Source organism: Pristiophorus japonicus, chromosome 12 (assembly GCF_044704955.1).
Source record: "Pristiophorus japonicus isolate sPriJap1 chromosome 12, sPriJap1.hap1, whole genome shotgun sequence".
Classification (NCBI taxonomy): domain Eukaryota; kingdom Metazoa; phylum Chordata; class Chondrichthyes; family Pristiophoridae; genus Pristiophorus; species Pristiophorus japonicus.
The window spans coordinates 82,371,538-82,389,017 of record NC_091988.1 but is presented as its reverse complement, the minus strand read 5'-3'; the positions used below and the strand labels follow the sequence as shown (position 1 = coordinate 82,389,017).

Below are 17,480 nucleotides of genomic sequence, written 5' to 3'. Positions count from 1 at the left end.
TCATTGAGGTGTATAAAATTTTGAGGGGCCTGGATATAGTGGATAGCAATGGCCTATTTCCATTGGTGGAGGGGTCAATTACGAGGGGCCATAGTTTTAAGGTAGTTGGTAGTTTCAGAGGAGATTTGAGGGGAGGCTTCTTCACGCAGAGGGTTGTGGGGGTCTGGAACTCACTGCCTGGAAGGGTGGTGGATGTAGAAACCCTCACCACATTTAAAAGGTGTGTGGATGGGCACTTGAAGTGCTGCAGCCTGCAGGGTTACGGACCTAGAGCTGGTAAGTAGGATTATACTTGATAACTCTAGTTGGCTGTCGCAGATACGATGGTAAGTACTGCAGTGAATCGAATACGGCCAGTGTGATCTCCTGGGCTAGTTTTGATCGCCTGGATGGGTCGGAGAGGAATTTTCCCAGAATTTTTCCCTAATTGGCCTGGGTTTTTATCTAGTATTTTCTAGGAGATCACATGGCTCCGGTTGGGGTGGAGTGTAGAATGTTTTGATGCAAGGGGTGTCGCAGTTGTGTGGGGTGGACTGGTTGGGCTGGGTGCTCTTTACCTTTCCGCCATTGTTCATTGTTCATAGGTTTATATATAACCTTCAGAGTTGCTGAGCGAGGGCCGTGTGGCTCTATGTCGGCCGGCGTGGACACGATGTGCCGAAATGGCCTCTTTCTGCGCTGTAGATTTTTATATTCTAAATAATAGTGTGGGAAAATAACAGGGTGGGAAAAGAAGCCATTGCTAGAAATGCTCTGGCTACGATTGGCTAGATAAGAGTAGAACCGGGCGAGGGCAATCCTACTGAGCTGGACAACAGAGGAGAGGTGTTAGAGGAGGATGGTGTAGTGGAACATGTCAGAGAGGTTGAGAAGGATGAGGAGGAATAGTGCACCGCAGTCACAGAGGATGTCATTCCAGACTTTGATTAGGGCCCTTCCATTGTGGTGGTAGAGGCAGAAACCAGATTGAAAAGATTGCAACATGGAGTTATAATTCACAGTTTCATATCTCCAAGACCCTCGAATAACCACTCACCTTTTATGATTATTGCTCTCAATGTAAGCTTTTATTTTACAGCAAAAATCTGTCCAATTCCCCTTTAAAAGGGCCCAAAATTCCACATGGACTTTTTTTGGCGCAGTTGTAGAGGTACGTCCAATTTTTTTTTAGTGGCTGACTGCGGCAAAAAAAAGTTCCAAGTTTTGCCAGAATAAACTTTGAAGGTGGAGCTTAAGGTCTGCGAGGTTGTCAAGGTAAAAACTGATGGGCTGAGGCTTGGAAATGAAGCATACAAGATGCAGCAAGACATAAGCAATTGACGAGCCCCGGTGCCGCTGTTATCCCGGGCCGAAAGCCCCCCTGCCCCGGCTGGTGCCGCTGCAATCCCAGGCCAAAAGGCCCCAGCCCCAGGTGCCGGTGCTGCTGCTATCCCAGGCCAAAAGGCTCTCTGCCCCCGGTGCCGTGTCTTCAGCTTCTCTGCGCCGATTTTCTTAAGTGTAGGTAAGATTTTACAGGATGGTGCACTGCACCGTTTTTGAAAAAATCCTATTCGGCCAAACTCGCTGAACTGGCCAGAATGGCGCATCCGGCAGATTCCGCCCAGTGACGTCAAAAAATCGTGAACTAAAAAAATCGGACGTAATTAGTACTTTAGTCTGCCGCAGAAACTTTGGCAAAACTTGCAGATTTTAGGTTGCTGCAAAAAAAGAATGGCGCAGAATAGTGGCAAAAATTCAGCCCAAAATCTCTACAGTCGGACAAAACTGAATTAGGTTGTTTTACTTCCACGACTGAATGCATCACAACTATGGGCATTCCACCTGCCTGAAAGTATACCCCTCAATATAATCCTTTCCCAGAAACAGGATTAGAGAGGCGCATATTGTCTAAACGTATGACCTTCTGATTGGCACTACACTAAATATTCGGTGTATGAGGCTTAAAAGAATTTTTGATTTCTGTTTTTGTTCCAGAATGGTCTCAGAGGGATCTGGAGCGAGCCGAGCGGGTGAAATTCTGCCGACAGTATATCATGTTCTACGATGAAGATTCTATTGTCTATACCGGCCCCTCTGGAAACTGCACAGAACTGCAGGGCGAGTGAGTAGTGCATTATCTATATGTACAGTAACCGCTCCACCATGAGATGTTCTCCTGATGACTCAGTGAGTATCTTAGCCATCCAGCTCAAGATGGTCCATGCTGAGTTAACTGGACAGGATGGCATTTAGGGCACACAACTCTGTTAGTGAAGAGGGAACCCAGCTAACCTTTTTAAAAGATAGGACTAATCCTTGCTGGAGTTTGAATTCTCCTTTCAGTAAATCAGTAAACTTCATGATGCTTTTAAAATAAGGGGCAAGAGTGAGTGGGAGTAAGTGTTCTCAGTGTGGACATGTTCGGGGTATCTGATGTTTGAGTTTGCAAAGCTTGTTTTTCCTTCCTCTGAATTATTTTGTTGATATGGAATATATGACCAGATGCCCCAGTCACTAGAACGTAGTAGCTGAAGGAACATAGGTATTCTGTCAATAAACATGTATAACTTGCAACATTATTTAAATGTTGAAATTTACATATGATTCATGGCCACCTGAGTGAGGTGCTGGAGGGTGCATGTGGAATTTTGCACCAGCTAGGCGTCAATTCCTTCAGAGAAGGGGAGAACAGAGGAGAGATATGGGAGAGGGGAAGGAAGAAAAATACTCCCATCATGTGTCCTTCAGGAGCTGCATTACAGTGATGGATATATACAACCACTGAATCCTTGTCCAAAATTGGAGCTAACAACTGGGTCTTTCTAGAACTTTTATTGAATGTTTTTATTCGGCATGGTGAAACAGTACAAATGTTAGGACTGCATTCCATTGGGACATTGTCTGTCAATGAAATGGTTATGCGTGGCATAGCCACAGTAATAGCCAGAATTCTTGAATGAAAACTTTTAATTCTAAAAATTTGCTGTCAACTAAGGAATAGCTAGAAACATAGAAATTAGGTGCAGGAGTAGGCCATTCGGCCCTTCGAGCCCGCACCGCCATTCAATAAGATCATGGCTGATCATTCAACTTCAGTACCCCTTTCTTGCTTTCTCTCCATACCCCTTGATCCCTTTGGCAGTAAGGGCCATATCTAACTCCCTTTTGAATATATCTAACGTACTGGCCTCAACAACTCTTTGCAGTAGGGAATTCCACAGTTTAACCATTCTCTGAGTGAAGAAGTTTCTCCTCATCTCGGTCCTAAATGGCTTACCCCTTATTCTTAGACTGTGACCCCTGGTTCTGGACCTCCCCAGCAACGGGAACATTCTTCCTGCCTCTAACCTGTCGAATCCCGTCAGAATTGTATATGTTTCCATGAGATCCCCTCTCATCCCCTCTCAAACTCCAGTGGATACAAGCCCAGCTGATCCAGTCTCTCCTTATATGTCAGTTCTGCCATCCCGGGAATCAGTCTGGTGAACCTTAGCTGTACTCCCTCAATAGCAAGAACGTCCTTCCTCAGATTAGGAGACCAAAACTGAACACAATATTCCAGGTGAGGCCTCACCAATTACAACTGCAGTAAGACCTCCCTGCTCCTATACTCAAATCCTCTAGCTATGAAGGCCAACATGCTATTTGCTGCCTTCATCGCCTGCTGTACCTACATACCAACCTTCAATGACTGATGCACCATGACACCCAGGTCTCATTGCACCTCCTCTTTTCCTAATCTGTCACCTGTCACCATTCAGATAGGTCTGAAAGGCTTATTTTCCAGTTTGTGAATTAGAATACTGCTAGTGCAGCAAAAATTTGTAGTTTTCATTGAGCTGGAACAGCTGGATTATTGTCACAGAATATAAAATGTGGCATGTATATTTTGAGGTATTTTCTCTTCTATCTCCCCCCCACCCCCCACTTTGGTCTCCTGCATTGCATGTTGACCCCAGTGACCTGCCTCCAGGCCTCCTCAAATCCCATTCTGAAACAAAGCTAGCTGGAGTATGAACAAAATCAATCCGAGGTGGGCTAATTTTCTCTCTAGGGATGCTCCTTAGCCTCATATCGAGATTTTGGAGCTATGAATTTGTTGAAGTAAAGTTTTAAAAAAAAATGTTTTTGGGACCTTTGACCCTGTCAGAAGGTTGTGCATTCAAGCTCCATTCCAACACTTGAGCATATATTTTAAGCTGACATCAATGCAGTACTGAGGGAATGCTGCATTGCCAGAGCTACTGGTTTGCAGATGAGACCTTAAATGGCAGCCCTATCTGTCAGCCCAGGCATAAAGATCCCATGGCACTATTCAAAGAAGTGCAGGAGACATCTCCTGGTTACAATATTTGCTGTGGTAAGCAATGTTCCTTCTAATTTTTTTATCCATGCCGGTCTCTTTAACTGCTGCACAGCCCATTCAAATTTTCACGCATGCACAGTTTCTTCCATGTAAAAGCCGGTGAACTGTCTGCGCAGGATCTTCAGACCGCTGTGCAGCTTAGCAGGACCGTTGATGATAAGTAGTGTAGACGGGAGCATAAAATTACAAAGAGACATTGAATGATTAAGTGAGTGGACAAAACTGTAGCAGATGGATTCCAATTCAGGAATGTGTGAGGTCATCCATTTTGGGCCAGAAAAGGATAGATCCAAGTATTTTTTAAATGGTGGAAAGCTAGGAACAGTAGAGGTCCAAAGAGATTATGGGGTCCATATATACAGATCACTAAACTATAGTGGTCAAAAATAATCAAAAAGACTAATGGAATGCTCATCTTTATATCTAGAGAGCTAGAATATAAAAGGGAGGAAGTTTTGCTGCAGCTATACAAAGCTCTGGTTTGACCACATCTAGAGTACTGTGTACAGTTCTGGGCACGGAACCTTAAACTATATGTTTACCTTGGAAGGTGTATAGTGCAGATTCACCAGAATGTTATCAAGGCTCCAAGGATTAAATTATGAAAGATTACATAAATAAGCTTGTATTCCCTGGAATACAGATGGCTAAGTGGTGATTTGATTGATGGTTTTAGGATTTTGAAAGGAATTTATAGGGTAGATAGAGAGAAATATTCTCCATTGGTGGGGGAGTCTAGGACAAAGGGAACATAACCATAAAATCAGAACCAGGCCATTCAGAAGAGAAGTTAGGAAACACCTCTTCACACAAAGGGTGGTAGAAATGTGGAACTCTCTCCCACAAAAGCAGTAGATGCTCGCTCAATTAATAATTTTAAATCTGAGATCGATAGATAAAAGGGTATAAAGAGATATGGAGCCAAGGTGGGTGGATGGAGTTAGGATATCGATCAGCCATGATCTTGTTGATTGGTGGAACAGGCTCGAGGGGCTGAATGGCCTGCTCCTGTTCCTATGTTCGTATGCCTGGCTAATGTTTATCCCTCAACCAATACCACCAAACTAGACTGATCTCATTGGTATCTGTGGTGTCTTGCATTGTTTGTGTGCGTAACAAGCAGTGACTACAGTCCAAAAGTAATTTACGGGCTGTAAAGTGTTTTGGGACACACTGAGGTTGTGAAACATGCTGCATAATTACAAGTTCTTTCTCCTGCAGGCTGTTGAGCAGAGAGTCTCCCTCTGGATTTTTAAAAGTTGTTCTCCGGGACTACACCAACAAAAAGGGCGAGGAAAAGCAATTTCTGGAGGTAAGTTGGTAGAGCAAATGTTTGCTTGATATAAAGCTGATTGAGCTGCAACATTTACTTTTCTACCAACTCTAAATCTGAACATAGGCCATTGCTGCTTTTTGACAAAGGAACCAAGAGTGAAAACTTTTTCACGTGTGTCTGTTACTGTCGTAAAAATGTTCTTCGAACTACCATTGATATTACATATCCTTCAAACATTTCGCTGCTGAAATTCTGTTGCGTGGCCTCATGCTGTTGATAAGGCTCAGTATGGAGCCAGTGCATGCTGGAAAATGTTGGGTGTGCTTTCTGCCATTTTCTATCCATTGAAATCAGTGGACACAAAATCATTTTTGGTATTGATTTATCAATGATGTGGAACTCCACAAAATTTACCCTATAATGTTCTCTGAAACTTTCAGTGAAATTATTATCTCATGACCATTCCTGGGTAGCTTTTGCTCTATTATTTTGGAAGGTTTTATAAACCAGTGTTTAAATATAGAAGTTGTTGTCCTCACCTGTAATGTATAGATTTTGGATTTTATATTAAATTTACCTCAGTTATCGAGCTTCTGTGAGTATGAAATATTATGCTTTGTTCTCTGTACACTTACTCTGATCCCACCCACAGGTCTGGAACAGAAACTCCAAGGAGAAGAGCATAAACCTGACTGCACTCGAAAAGCATGGCAAGGTGTATGAAGACGGTATGAATTTAGCTGGGAAGCAAACCGTTTTTATTCTGAAAATCAATGTTTAGCTCTATTTATTTTGTTAAGACCAGCAGTATATACTGTTGTTTTATGTGAACAATCTGTGGTGTGGAAGAGGGAAGAGTTGGGAAATGGAATTTGTTTTTCCCGTTGTATTCAGCAAAAGCAGACAACAACAGATAGCGGTTTAGCCATGGCTATTAAAAACTGTAGAGTATAGCTTTGAGGAAATGGAGAGAAGAAGCAAGAGAAAATTGACTTTTTTTTTCAATGGACGTCCAGATAGGCATTCTCTTACACCTGATGGCCCAAGCAGGCAAATAGTATGCTGCACAAAATTCCCCCCCCCCCCCCCCCCAAATAAAATGTAGAGTTTAGCATAAACCAGTCCAGGTAAGGGGACTCATGCTATGCATAAAATATTTAAGATGCATTAGTCCTCATCGCAATGCTAAATTATGTTTTTATTTCCAGGCCTATTTGAATTCTGGTTCATACTTAACTGGCCATGAGGTGATGTGATATATGTTTAATGCAGAATCTTATCAATATTTTGGTAGCTGACATCAATATTTAAATTCATTCATTTTTGATGACACTTTTGTTGTGAATGTTTTGCTCAAGGTGAGGGATGTTAGTGCTGTGGAATGGAACACTTTCCATTTCAGGCATCAGGTATGCGCATCAAATGTTCCCAGGTCAGGTGTAGTATAATTAGATGTCGAATAAAGCTCTCTATTTTCTAAATGTGAGAATAATGATTCTAAGTTTTAACTTCATGTGAGCACTTTCCCATCGCCTACAGAATCACACGTGACCCCCTGAACCGTGGCAATCTGGCCCTCGAAGCCAAGCTGCTAGGCCCTATTTATACATTTCTTATTTGCTGGTTTACTGTGTTTGAGTTTTGTGGCCTGGACGGTTTGAAATTATGCTTATTATCACTGTTACTTCATTGGATCTTTTAGTATCAGCACCTTGATAAAAATTAATGGAAACATGGATGTAAATGTCATATGCGGCCCCCAGACTCTATAATACACACCTGAGTACAGAATCTCTGGAAACTCCCGCCTGCTGCAACCATCCTATGACCGACCGGTCTTGAGTGAGATTGCCATTTAGTAGCAAATTCTTTTCTGAAAGATTTCTCTTTGTTGCCTGTCCCAATTAGAACATAAGAACATAAGAATTAGGAACAGGAGTAGGCCATCTAGCCCCTCGAGCCTGCTGCGCCATTCAACAAGATCATGGCTGATCTGGCCGTGGACTCAGCTCCACTTACCCACCCGCTCCCCGTAACCCTTAATTCCCTTATTGGTTAAAAATCTATCGATCTGTGACTTGAATACATTCAATGAGCTAGCCTCAACTGCTTCCTTGGGCAGAGAATTCCACAGATTCACAACCCTCTGGGAGAAGAAATTCCTTCTCAACTTGGTTTTAAATTGGCTCCCCCGTATTTTGAGGTTGTGCCCCCTACTTCTAGTCTCCCCGACCAGTAGAAACAACATCTCTGCCTCTATCTTGTCCATCCCTTTCATTATTTTAAATGTTTCTATAAGATCCCCCCTCATCCTTCTGATTTCCAACGAGTAAAGACCCAGTCTACTCAATCTATCATCATAAGGTAAACCCCTCATCTCCGGAATCAGCCTCGTGAATCGTCTCTGTACCCCCTCCAAAGCTAGTATATCCTTCCTTAAGTAAGGTGACCAAAACTGCACGCAGTACTCCAGGTGCGGCCTCACCAGTACCCTATACAGTTGCAAAAGGACCTCCCTGCTATTGTACTCCATCCCTCTCGCAATGAAAGCCAACGTTCCATTCGCCTTCCTGATTACCTGCAAACTAACCTTTTGGGATTCATGCACAAGGACCCCCAGGTCCCTCTGCACTGCAGCATGTTGTAATTTCTCCCCATTCAAATAATATTCCCTTTTACTGGTTTTTTTCCCCAAGGTGGATGACCTCACACTTTCCGACATTGTATTCCATCTGCCAAACCTTAGCCCATTCGCTTAACCTATCTAAATCTCTTTGCAGCCTCTCTGTGTCCTCTACACAACCCGCTTTCCCACTAATCTTTGTGTCATCTGCAAATTTTGTTACGCTACACTCTGTCCCCTCTTCCAGGTCATCTCTGTATATTGTAAACAATTGTGGTCCCAGCACCGATCCCTGTGGCACACCACTAACCACCGATTTTCAACCCGAAAAGGACCCATTTATCCCGACTCTCTGCTTTCTGTTCGCCAGCCAATTCTCTATCCATGCTTATACATTTCCTCTGACTCCGCGTACCCTTATCTTCTGCAGTAACCTTTTGTGTGGCACCTTATCGAATGCCTTTTGAAAATCTAAATACACCACATCCATCGGTACATCTCTATCCACCATGCTCGTTATATCCTCAAAGAATTCCAGTAAATTAGTTAAACATGATTTCCCCTTCATGAATCCATGCTGCGTCTGCTTGATTGCACTATTCCTATCTAGATGTCCCGCTATTTCTTCCTGAATGATAGTTTCAAGCATTTTCCCCACTACAGATGTTAAACGAACTGGCCTATAGTTACCTGCCTTTTGTCTGCCCCCATTTTTAAACAGAGGCGTTACATTAGCTGTTTTCCAATCCGCTGGTACCTCCCCAGAGTCCAGAGAATTTTGGTAGATTATAACGATTGCATCTGCTATAACTTCCACCATCTCTTTTAATACCCTGGGATGCATTTCATCAGGACCAGGGGACTTGTCTACCTTGAGTCCCATTAGCCTGTCCAGCACTACCCCCCGAGTGATAGTGATTGTCTCAAGGTCCTCCCTTCCCACATTCCTGTGATCAGCAATTTTTGGCATGGTTTTTGTGTCTTCCACTGTGAAGACCGAAGCAAAATAATTGTTTAAGGTCTCAGCCATTTCCACATTTCCCATTATTAAATCCCCCTTCTCATCTTCTAAGGGACCAACATTTACTTTAGTCACTCTTTTCCATTTTATATATCTGTAAAAACTTTTACTATCCGTTTTTATGTTTTGCGCAAGTTTACCTTCGTAATCTATCTTTCCTTTCTTTATTGCTTTCTTAGTCATTCTTTGCTGTTGTTTAAAATTTTCCCAATCTTCTACTTTCCCACTAACCTTATGCGCATTGGTTTTTAATTTGATACTCTCCTTTATTTCCTTGGTTATCCACGGCTGGTTATTCCTTCTCTTACCGCCCTTCTTCTTCACTGGAATATATTTTTGTTGAGCACTATGAAAGAGCTCCTTAAAAGTCCTCCATTGTTTCTCAATTGTGCGTGTGTTTCCAGTCTACTTTAGCCAACTCTGCCCTCATCCCACTGTAGTTCTCTTTGTTTAAGCATAGTACGCTCGTTTGAGACACTACTTCCTCATCCTCAATCTGTATTACAAATTCAACCATATTGTGATCACTCATTCTGAGAGGAACTTTTACGAGGAGATCGTTTATTATTCCTGTCTCATTACACAGGACCAGATCTAAGATAGCTTGCTCCCTTGTAGGTTCTGTAACATACTGTTCTAAGAAACAATCCCGTATGCATTCTATGAATTCCTCCTCCAGGCTCACCCATGCGATTTGATTTGACCAATCGATATGTAGGTTAAAATCCCCCATGATTACTGCCGTTCCTTTTTCACATGCCTCCATTATTCCCTTGATTATTGTCCGCCCCACCGAGAAGTTATTATTTGGGGGCCTATAAACTACGCCCACCAGTGACTTTTTCCCCTTACTATCTCTAATCTCTACCCACAATGATTCAACATTTTGTTCATGAGAACCAATATCGTCTCTCACAACTGTCCTGATATCATCCTTTATTAACAGAGCTACCCCACCTCCTTTCCCTTCTTGTCTATCTTTCCGAATCGTCAGATACCCCTGTATGTTTAATTCCCAGTCTTGGCCACCCTGCAACCACGTTTCTGTAATGGCCACCAAATCATACCCATTTGTAATGATTTGTGCCGTCAACTCATTTACTTTATTTCGAATGTTGCGTGCGTTTAGGTAGAGTGTTTTAATACTAGTTTTTAAACCATGATTTTTAGTTTTGACTCCTCCTGCAGCCCCTTTATATTCAGTGACCCTTTTTGTTTTTTGCCTTGGGTTTCTCTGCCCTCCACTTTTACTCATCTCCTTTCTGTCTTTTGCTTTTGTCTCCTTTTTGTTTCCCTCTGTCTCCCTGCATTGGTTCCCATCCCCCTGCCATATTAGTTTAACTCCTCCCCAACAGCACTAGCAATTATGTTGATACTTTTCTGAAACACTTTGATCAATAATTGCTCGAATTCTCAAATTGTCTGCTGCTGACGCTGTTGGATGAGCACTCCTGAAATTGACAGTTTTCCAGTTTTCAGGATACTAGGTTTGGATTTGAGAACAAGGCCTGCATGTAATGATCTGCCAGAAGAGAATCTGTGGCATCCTTTATCAAATAGTAGTGACATCATCTAGCAGAACATTAATGCTGCACCAACTTTCTGTTTTACTATATTGACAGCAGATGAGTAATTTTGGAAACTTTGGATCCTTTCTGTGGTGCCTGGATATATTTAAAGGCTTAGTTCTGTACTGTTATATCCTTTAATATAAGTATTATTCTTGTGTTCTCGTTCTTTCCCGTCTCCCCCAGATCAGTTTGGCTGCCTTGTGTGGTCTCACTCCGAGACTCACATCCTGTACATCGCTGAAAAGAAAAGACCCAAAGCAGAATCCTTCTTCCAAACTAAGCCTGAAATCGGTGAGGAGGATGAAGACAGCATCAAACCAGAAAAACAGGAGAAGCCTGTGAAAGTACAGTACCATTCTTCTCTCCAGGCACCTCGTGCAACACCCACTGTCACGTGCACAATCCAAGAAGATTAGCGTTTAGACAGGGGAGTGTGTTTTCAGTGAAAGGTTTCAGGTTTTAAAGTAATGTTTTGCTATGAACATGTCATGTATCGTAGCTGGTAGGCATGAAGATGTCTTTTAACAAAGCGAGTCAAACTGATATTGTTGGTGATTTTTAACATCGAATAATGAAAGCAGTGGTGTCAGAAAGGGAAGGAACAGTGTCCTTGGAGAGGATAGTGGCCAAAGGGGGTGGAGGAGCGGCAGACGGACAGGACGAGATGTGGCAAAATAGAACTGCTGTTATTACAGCCTGATATGATGAAGGTATAGTTTCAATTTAAGATAGATAACTGAATGATTTCTGAAGGATTTTCTTTTAAAAAGAAACAGCACTTCTTTCACTTGATTATATATAACCCAAATGGTTGTATTCCATAAGTGATGAGCCTATGGTCCTAACATGGATCTTCTTTGTACTTATCATTCTAACTTTCAATTGTTCCCCTTCCTCCTTTTTCCTTTCTCACCTCCCCTCTCCAGCTTCTGAAAGTCGTGACTCTCTTGCCTGTTGTCCTCTGCTATCTTTTCCAAGTGGCCATTCTTCATGTGTGAGCCTTGCAGGCTATTCAAATGCAGTGGATGCCCAATCTTCTTCTCACCCAACGTCCAGACTCTGGACTTGTAGCAGTGATCACAGGATGACAATCGGGAATGGGAATACAGGCAGATTTTAACCTTCCTGACCCAGGCGCTGAGCCCTATAGTAGCACTGGTACAGCCACTTCAGCTGAGAGGAGCTAACTCAGCACAGACTGTAATTGAAACTAGGACCTTAGTGTGTCTGGCTCAGCTACTCACTGTTGTCAGGCAGCTTCAGTCACTGGGGGAAACAGTCCCAGTCTAAGCCAGTTAGTCTTTCATCACTTTCTGAAAGTTAATCAGTGCAGCATTAATTGCTTTTAATGGGAGTCCATTCTCCTTGTCTACTACTACGTGAGCAGGAATTCTAATCTCTACTTGAAATGCCAACCTTCATCAGTATCCTCTGGTACTGTGATATTAATTTAAGGTAATTAACCTATGAATATCACTATTTCAACACTTAAAATCTGGATTGTGTCTTTTCCCAATCATTTCTCCAATGGAAATTAGTTCAGTTCTGTGAGCTGGCCATTTTTTTGAAGGTAAACTGGCCAATAATGCAGACTTCAAATTGTTGCCTCATTAATTGCGTGAGGTAAAGCAACTTATTTAGATTTGCTATCAAGATGCATTCACCTGCTTCATTGTGTACACATTGACTGGCAAATGATTAATAATCAAAATCAAATCCTGCATTTGAATGGGTGGGTGATGTGTCATCAGGAGAGGAGAGGAACTCGTATGAGGACCAGTGTGAAAAACAATGGTTTCGTAGACTTTGTGACAAATACATAAGAATTAGATAGACGATGAGAATTAATGGGCCAACAATTTCGGCCTCCCCGGGTCCGTACCCAGTTCCTACGGACCCGGGAAGGCACTGGAAATGTCGGTTTCCAGCGCGTAATGCGCATGCATTGGAAACCAGCATTTCCGATCTGTCAAATTTCTAGCTTGACAGATGGCCGCATCTTGGGAGCGGGGACATTTGTAAGTGGAAATTTCTGATATTTACACTTACAAATGTCCTCAAAAATCTTTCGTCTGGAAAAGCAGGCGCATAGCCTACTTTTACAGACGCAAGTGTCTTTAAAAAAAACATATAAAAATAAAGTTATATTAAATAGATGATGAGAATTAATGGGCCAACAATTCCAGCCTCCCCGGGTCCGTACGGAGTTCCTACGGACCCGTGAATGCATTGGAAATGCCGGTTTCCGGAGCGCATATTTTATCATTAAAAACCCTACCCACAATGGTAAGTTTATTTTTTAAAAACATTTTTAAATCGGGAAATTATTTTTTTTAAGACATTAATAACTTTAATTTAAATGAATGTAATGTAATTTTCTATTTTTTGTTAGTGTTTTGGGTGTTTGGGGCAGTGTTTTGGGTGTTTGGGGCTGTGTTTTGGGTGTTTCGGGCTCTATCACAATCTTAGTAATAGGAGTTTAGGACCCTGTGAAACCCCTATTACCATGATACTTTACCTGATTGGCTGTCCAGGGCCATGTGACTCCAGCTGTAGGCCTGCACACGCGTCAACGTGCACGCGCTGTGACTGGCAGTCAGGGCAGGCCTCCGGCACGGATGTCCCAACAGGGGGTGCAGCAACAGCAGGTAAGTGCGTATCTTTTTTCTGTTTTTAGGTCGTTTGCCCGTGGGAAGAGGTCAAACAGAATTTCAGGGCCATTAACCCCATGATGAGGAAGGATATTAATAACATGATTGTTTAATTGTAAAGGATGGCACTTCAAACAATGTATCACTCTCTAGGGACAAGTTTACACATGACAAGATTTTGACAAATCCCAGAATTCTACCTCTTGGTTTTTGCTGATTATCAGCAAGATTTCACTGAGAAGATCATCCACGGCATTCTTATTTGCATATGCATCAGGATTCACTAATTTGCTTAAAATAAACCACCAAGTAAGGTTGTGCCAAATGACTTTGGAATCCCTGGAACTTCATGAGTGATGTAGGACAGAGCTGTGGTGCAGTGCATTAAAAACCATAAGTGAGGATTTTGTTTAATGCATTTTAACATTTGATTTCATTATTATTTACTCAAACCAGTTTAAAATTACACCAGAAATAAAGAATATGTAAGCTCCTATTTGTGCTGTGATACTTGTGACCGTAAATAGATATGACATTGAAAAGAGTCAGGAGATAGAATATAAATTGGAAGGGACAGGGTTAGTAAATTCTGTGCTATTTGGCATTAGGTTACTTGGTTTATTTTTCAATCCTGATGTGGATCTAAAAGGATTGTTTCTTTTAACCTGCTATTAGGTTTAAGCTACCTAATGGAAACACAAATGTTGCAAATATTGTAAACCGGTGTCCCACTTGTGGCTGTGCAAAGCTCTAGGTAGTGTTTATATTAATTGTTTTTTATCCTGCAGGGTGATGAGTTTGTGTATTGGGAGGACTGGGGAGAAACCCTGGTGAAGAAGACCACTCCTGTGCTGTGCGTACTGGATATTGAGAGTAACAACATCTCTGTGCTGGAGGGGATTCCTGAACACATTTCTCCTGGACAGGTTTGTGTTTTGCTTCATATTGCAACTATTGTATACACTTCTATATTTAGTAAGTGCATTGAATCATTTTCCTCCTGAGTTTACCTCCAACTATTTTTCTAATTGTGAGTCAATTTCAGAACCGAACCAAAATTGCCTCAAAATGCAAATCTTAACAATGAATCTGTTCTTAGCCCAGGCTAAGTCAAAGTGAAAATTCTAGTGATCCAAGATCTACCATGTTACTTTTTGTGTCCTCGTACCTGGAGAAAACACGAGGTTCAGTAGAAAATGAATCTCATCAGTTCCTGTTCATTTTTTGCATTGTCAACATTTCACATTTAAAAAAAATTTGCATTGATAGATTTTAGAAACTCATTTCAATATAAAATTTGTGAATAACTCCAGTATCATTGGGCCCAAGTTTCGAGCCGCGCCTAGAATGGCGCAGTCCCGACCTGGACGCCCGTTTTTCGCGCCACAAAGTGCGCCTAAAAAAACCCTCCAGATTCTCCACCTCCCTGCAGGTCCTCTGGCCCTCGGCGCAGCGCAGCAGAAGCTGTAGGGGGCGGAGCCAGGTCCCTGCGCTGAAAACAGTGGCGGGACCTCTGCACATGCGCGCTACAGTGGGCACGCATGTTCAGTAGCTCCAGGCGCCCAAAACTCTGTGGGAGGGGCCAAAGCACGCAGCCCCTAGCCCTGGCCGAATGACCTCACTGGGTCTGAGTGCATAAGGCTCCTCCCATGGCCAGTTCCTGCTTCCTCCCGACCTGACTCGACTCCTGCCTCCGGACCCGACCCGACACCGACCCGACTCCCGCTTCCCCCCCGACCCGACTCCCGCTCCCCGACACCGACACCGACCCGACTCCCGCTCTCCCCCCCCCCCCCCGCCTCCGGACCCGACCCCGACCTGACTCCCGCTCCCCCCCCCCCCCCCCCCCAGCCCCCGGACTGGATCCGACCTGACCTCCCTCCCCCCGACCTGACCTCCCTCTCCCTCCCTCCCCCCGACCCGAACCGACCTCCCTCCCACCGCCCCCCCGACCCGCGCTCCCCCCGACCCGACCCAACGCCACCTACCTGTAAATCTGGTGCTGGGGACGGGAGTCTCGGGCCCAGCCCATTCAGCCTCCCTCCCCCTTCTCCTTCCCCCCCCTCCTTCCCCTACCCCAATCTCCTTCCCCTACCCCAGTCTCCTTCCCCTACCCCGGTCTCCTTCCCCTACCCCTACCCCGGTCTCCTTCCCCTACCCCTACCCCAGCCTCCTTCCCCTACCCCTACCCCAGCCTCCTTCCCCTACCCCTACCCCAGCCTCCTTCCCCTACCCCTACCCCAGCCTCCTTCCCCTACCCCTACCCCAGCCTCCTTCCCCTACCCCTACCCCAGCCTCCCTTCCCGCCCCCCCATTATCCCCACCACCCTCCCCCCTCCCCCTTCTACCCCATCCCTCCCCCTTCCCTCCCTCTGCTCCCCCCCCTCTCTCCCTCTACCCCCCTCCTCCCCCTCCCCTCGCTGTCAGAAACACAGACACTGACAGACAGAGAATGAGAGACACACACAGACAGACAGAGAGATAGAGACACACTGGCGGGGGCGGGGGGGGGGCATCCCAGCACACTGTTGGAGGGCTCCCGGTGCTGCAGTCGGTAAGTAGAAAATGTTTTATTTCTTGATTTAAAAAAAAAATTATTTCTTATTAATTTTTTTTGATTGATTTATTGGTTGATTTATTGATGTATTTATCATTTATTATTGATGATGGCTCTTTATTTGTAAAACTGAAGTGTTTAATGTTTGTAAAATTCCCTTTAAACCCTCCCCCCACCATTCCCTACGCCTAATTTGTAACCTAAGCCTGATTTTCTAAAGTGTAGACAAGGCTTTTTCGAGCATACAAAAATCTTCACTTACTCCATTCTAAGTTAGTTTGGAGTAAGTTTTCACTCACGAAACTTTGAAATCAGGCGTAAGTGGCCGGACACGCCCCCTTTTGAAAACAAAATTCTGTTCCAAAGTGAAACTGTTCTAACTGACTAGAACTGGAGCAAACTAAATGACGAGAATTCCGATTTCTAAGATACTCCGTTCTACACCAGTTGCTCCTAAAAATCAGGAGCAAATCATATGGAAACTTGGGGCCATTGCTGCTTCGTTATACAGGATGAAACCCTCTCTTATCCGGGACTCCCTTTTCCGGCACCACCCCTCGTCCGGCACCATTCCCGGCCACCGGGTGGCGCATGCGCAGAACGCGGCCGGTCAAAATCCTTTCTCCGAGATAAGAGTGTTACCTCTAGGCCAAGCTAACATAAATTAATTGCTTCAAACACCAACACAAATGCAATTTAAAAAAAAAACTAATGTGGTTTTCCTCACTGCATCGGTTGGTAAGTGCACAACATGGAGTAAATAGTAGACCAGGGAAGTTCTAGGTTCAGTCCCTTTTCTGTGCACAGTTAACTGATTCCACCAACACTTCTCGCGGCCCGCTGGGCCCAGTCAGGCCACCGACCTCCCCCACGACCTCGGACGATCTCCTCGCCCCTCCCCCCCCCCCCCCCCCCCCTCCCCTCGGGCTGATGACCTCCTCTCATCCGGCAAAATCCCTCATTCGGCACAGACCAGGTCCCGAGGGTGCCGGATAAGGGAGGTTCAACCTGTACTATAACTTTGGTGCCTTGCAATGTCAAGATTTAAGCTGCATTACCAGTACATTTTGAAGTTGCTGATACAGTGAAAGCAAAACTACCTTTGAGGTAATCTTGCATTGTTTTAAGTTTTACAACGGCATCAGTATAAATGCCTGCCTTTAACTTGCTTCAAATGTTAACAATAAAGATTTGATGGCCTCTGCTATTTTTAAGTAAATATCTCACCAGTAAACAGACCAGCAAATAGCAGTCCATAAATAAGTTTAAGCATCCGAGCACAAACTCGACAGCAGTGCAAATCGACACTGTAGCTACAACTCTGCACTCGTGTTGCTCCGCAATTGCTGTAGGTAGCCTTGCAGGTTCAATCTTCGACTTTTCATGGGTAGATTAATTCACTCGAGTTTTAGTATTTCTTTCCAGCTTTTTTGATG

The 17,480-nt window shown here is 43.9% G+C and overlaps 1 protein-coding gene across 1 annotated transcript in view; it reads left to right on the top strand.

The window, feature by feature from the left end:
• The window catches only part of LOC139277359 (acylamino-acid-releasing enzyme-like), a 90,962-nt gene that overhangs the window by 18,478 nt on the left and 55,004 nt on the right, over nt 1-17,480 (top strand). Inside the window, exons 3-7 of the mRNA XM_070895719.1 lie at nt 1,975-2,101; nt 5,567-5,657; nt 6,274-6,349; nt 11,020-11,180; nt 14,276-14,413. Coding sequence (XP_070751820.1) covers nt 1,975-2,101; nt 5,567-5,657; nt 6,274-6,349; nt 11,020-11,180; nt 14,276-14,413 — 593 coding nt within the window. The remainder of the gene's footprint in view (nt 1-1,974; nt 2,102-5,566; nt 5,658-6,273; nt 6,350-11,019; nt 11,181-14,275; nt 14,414-17,480) is intronic.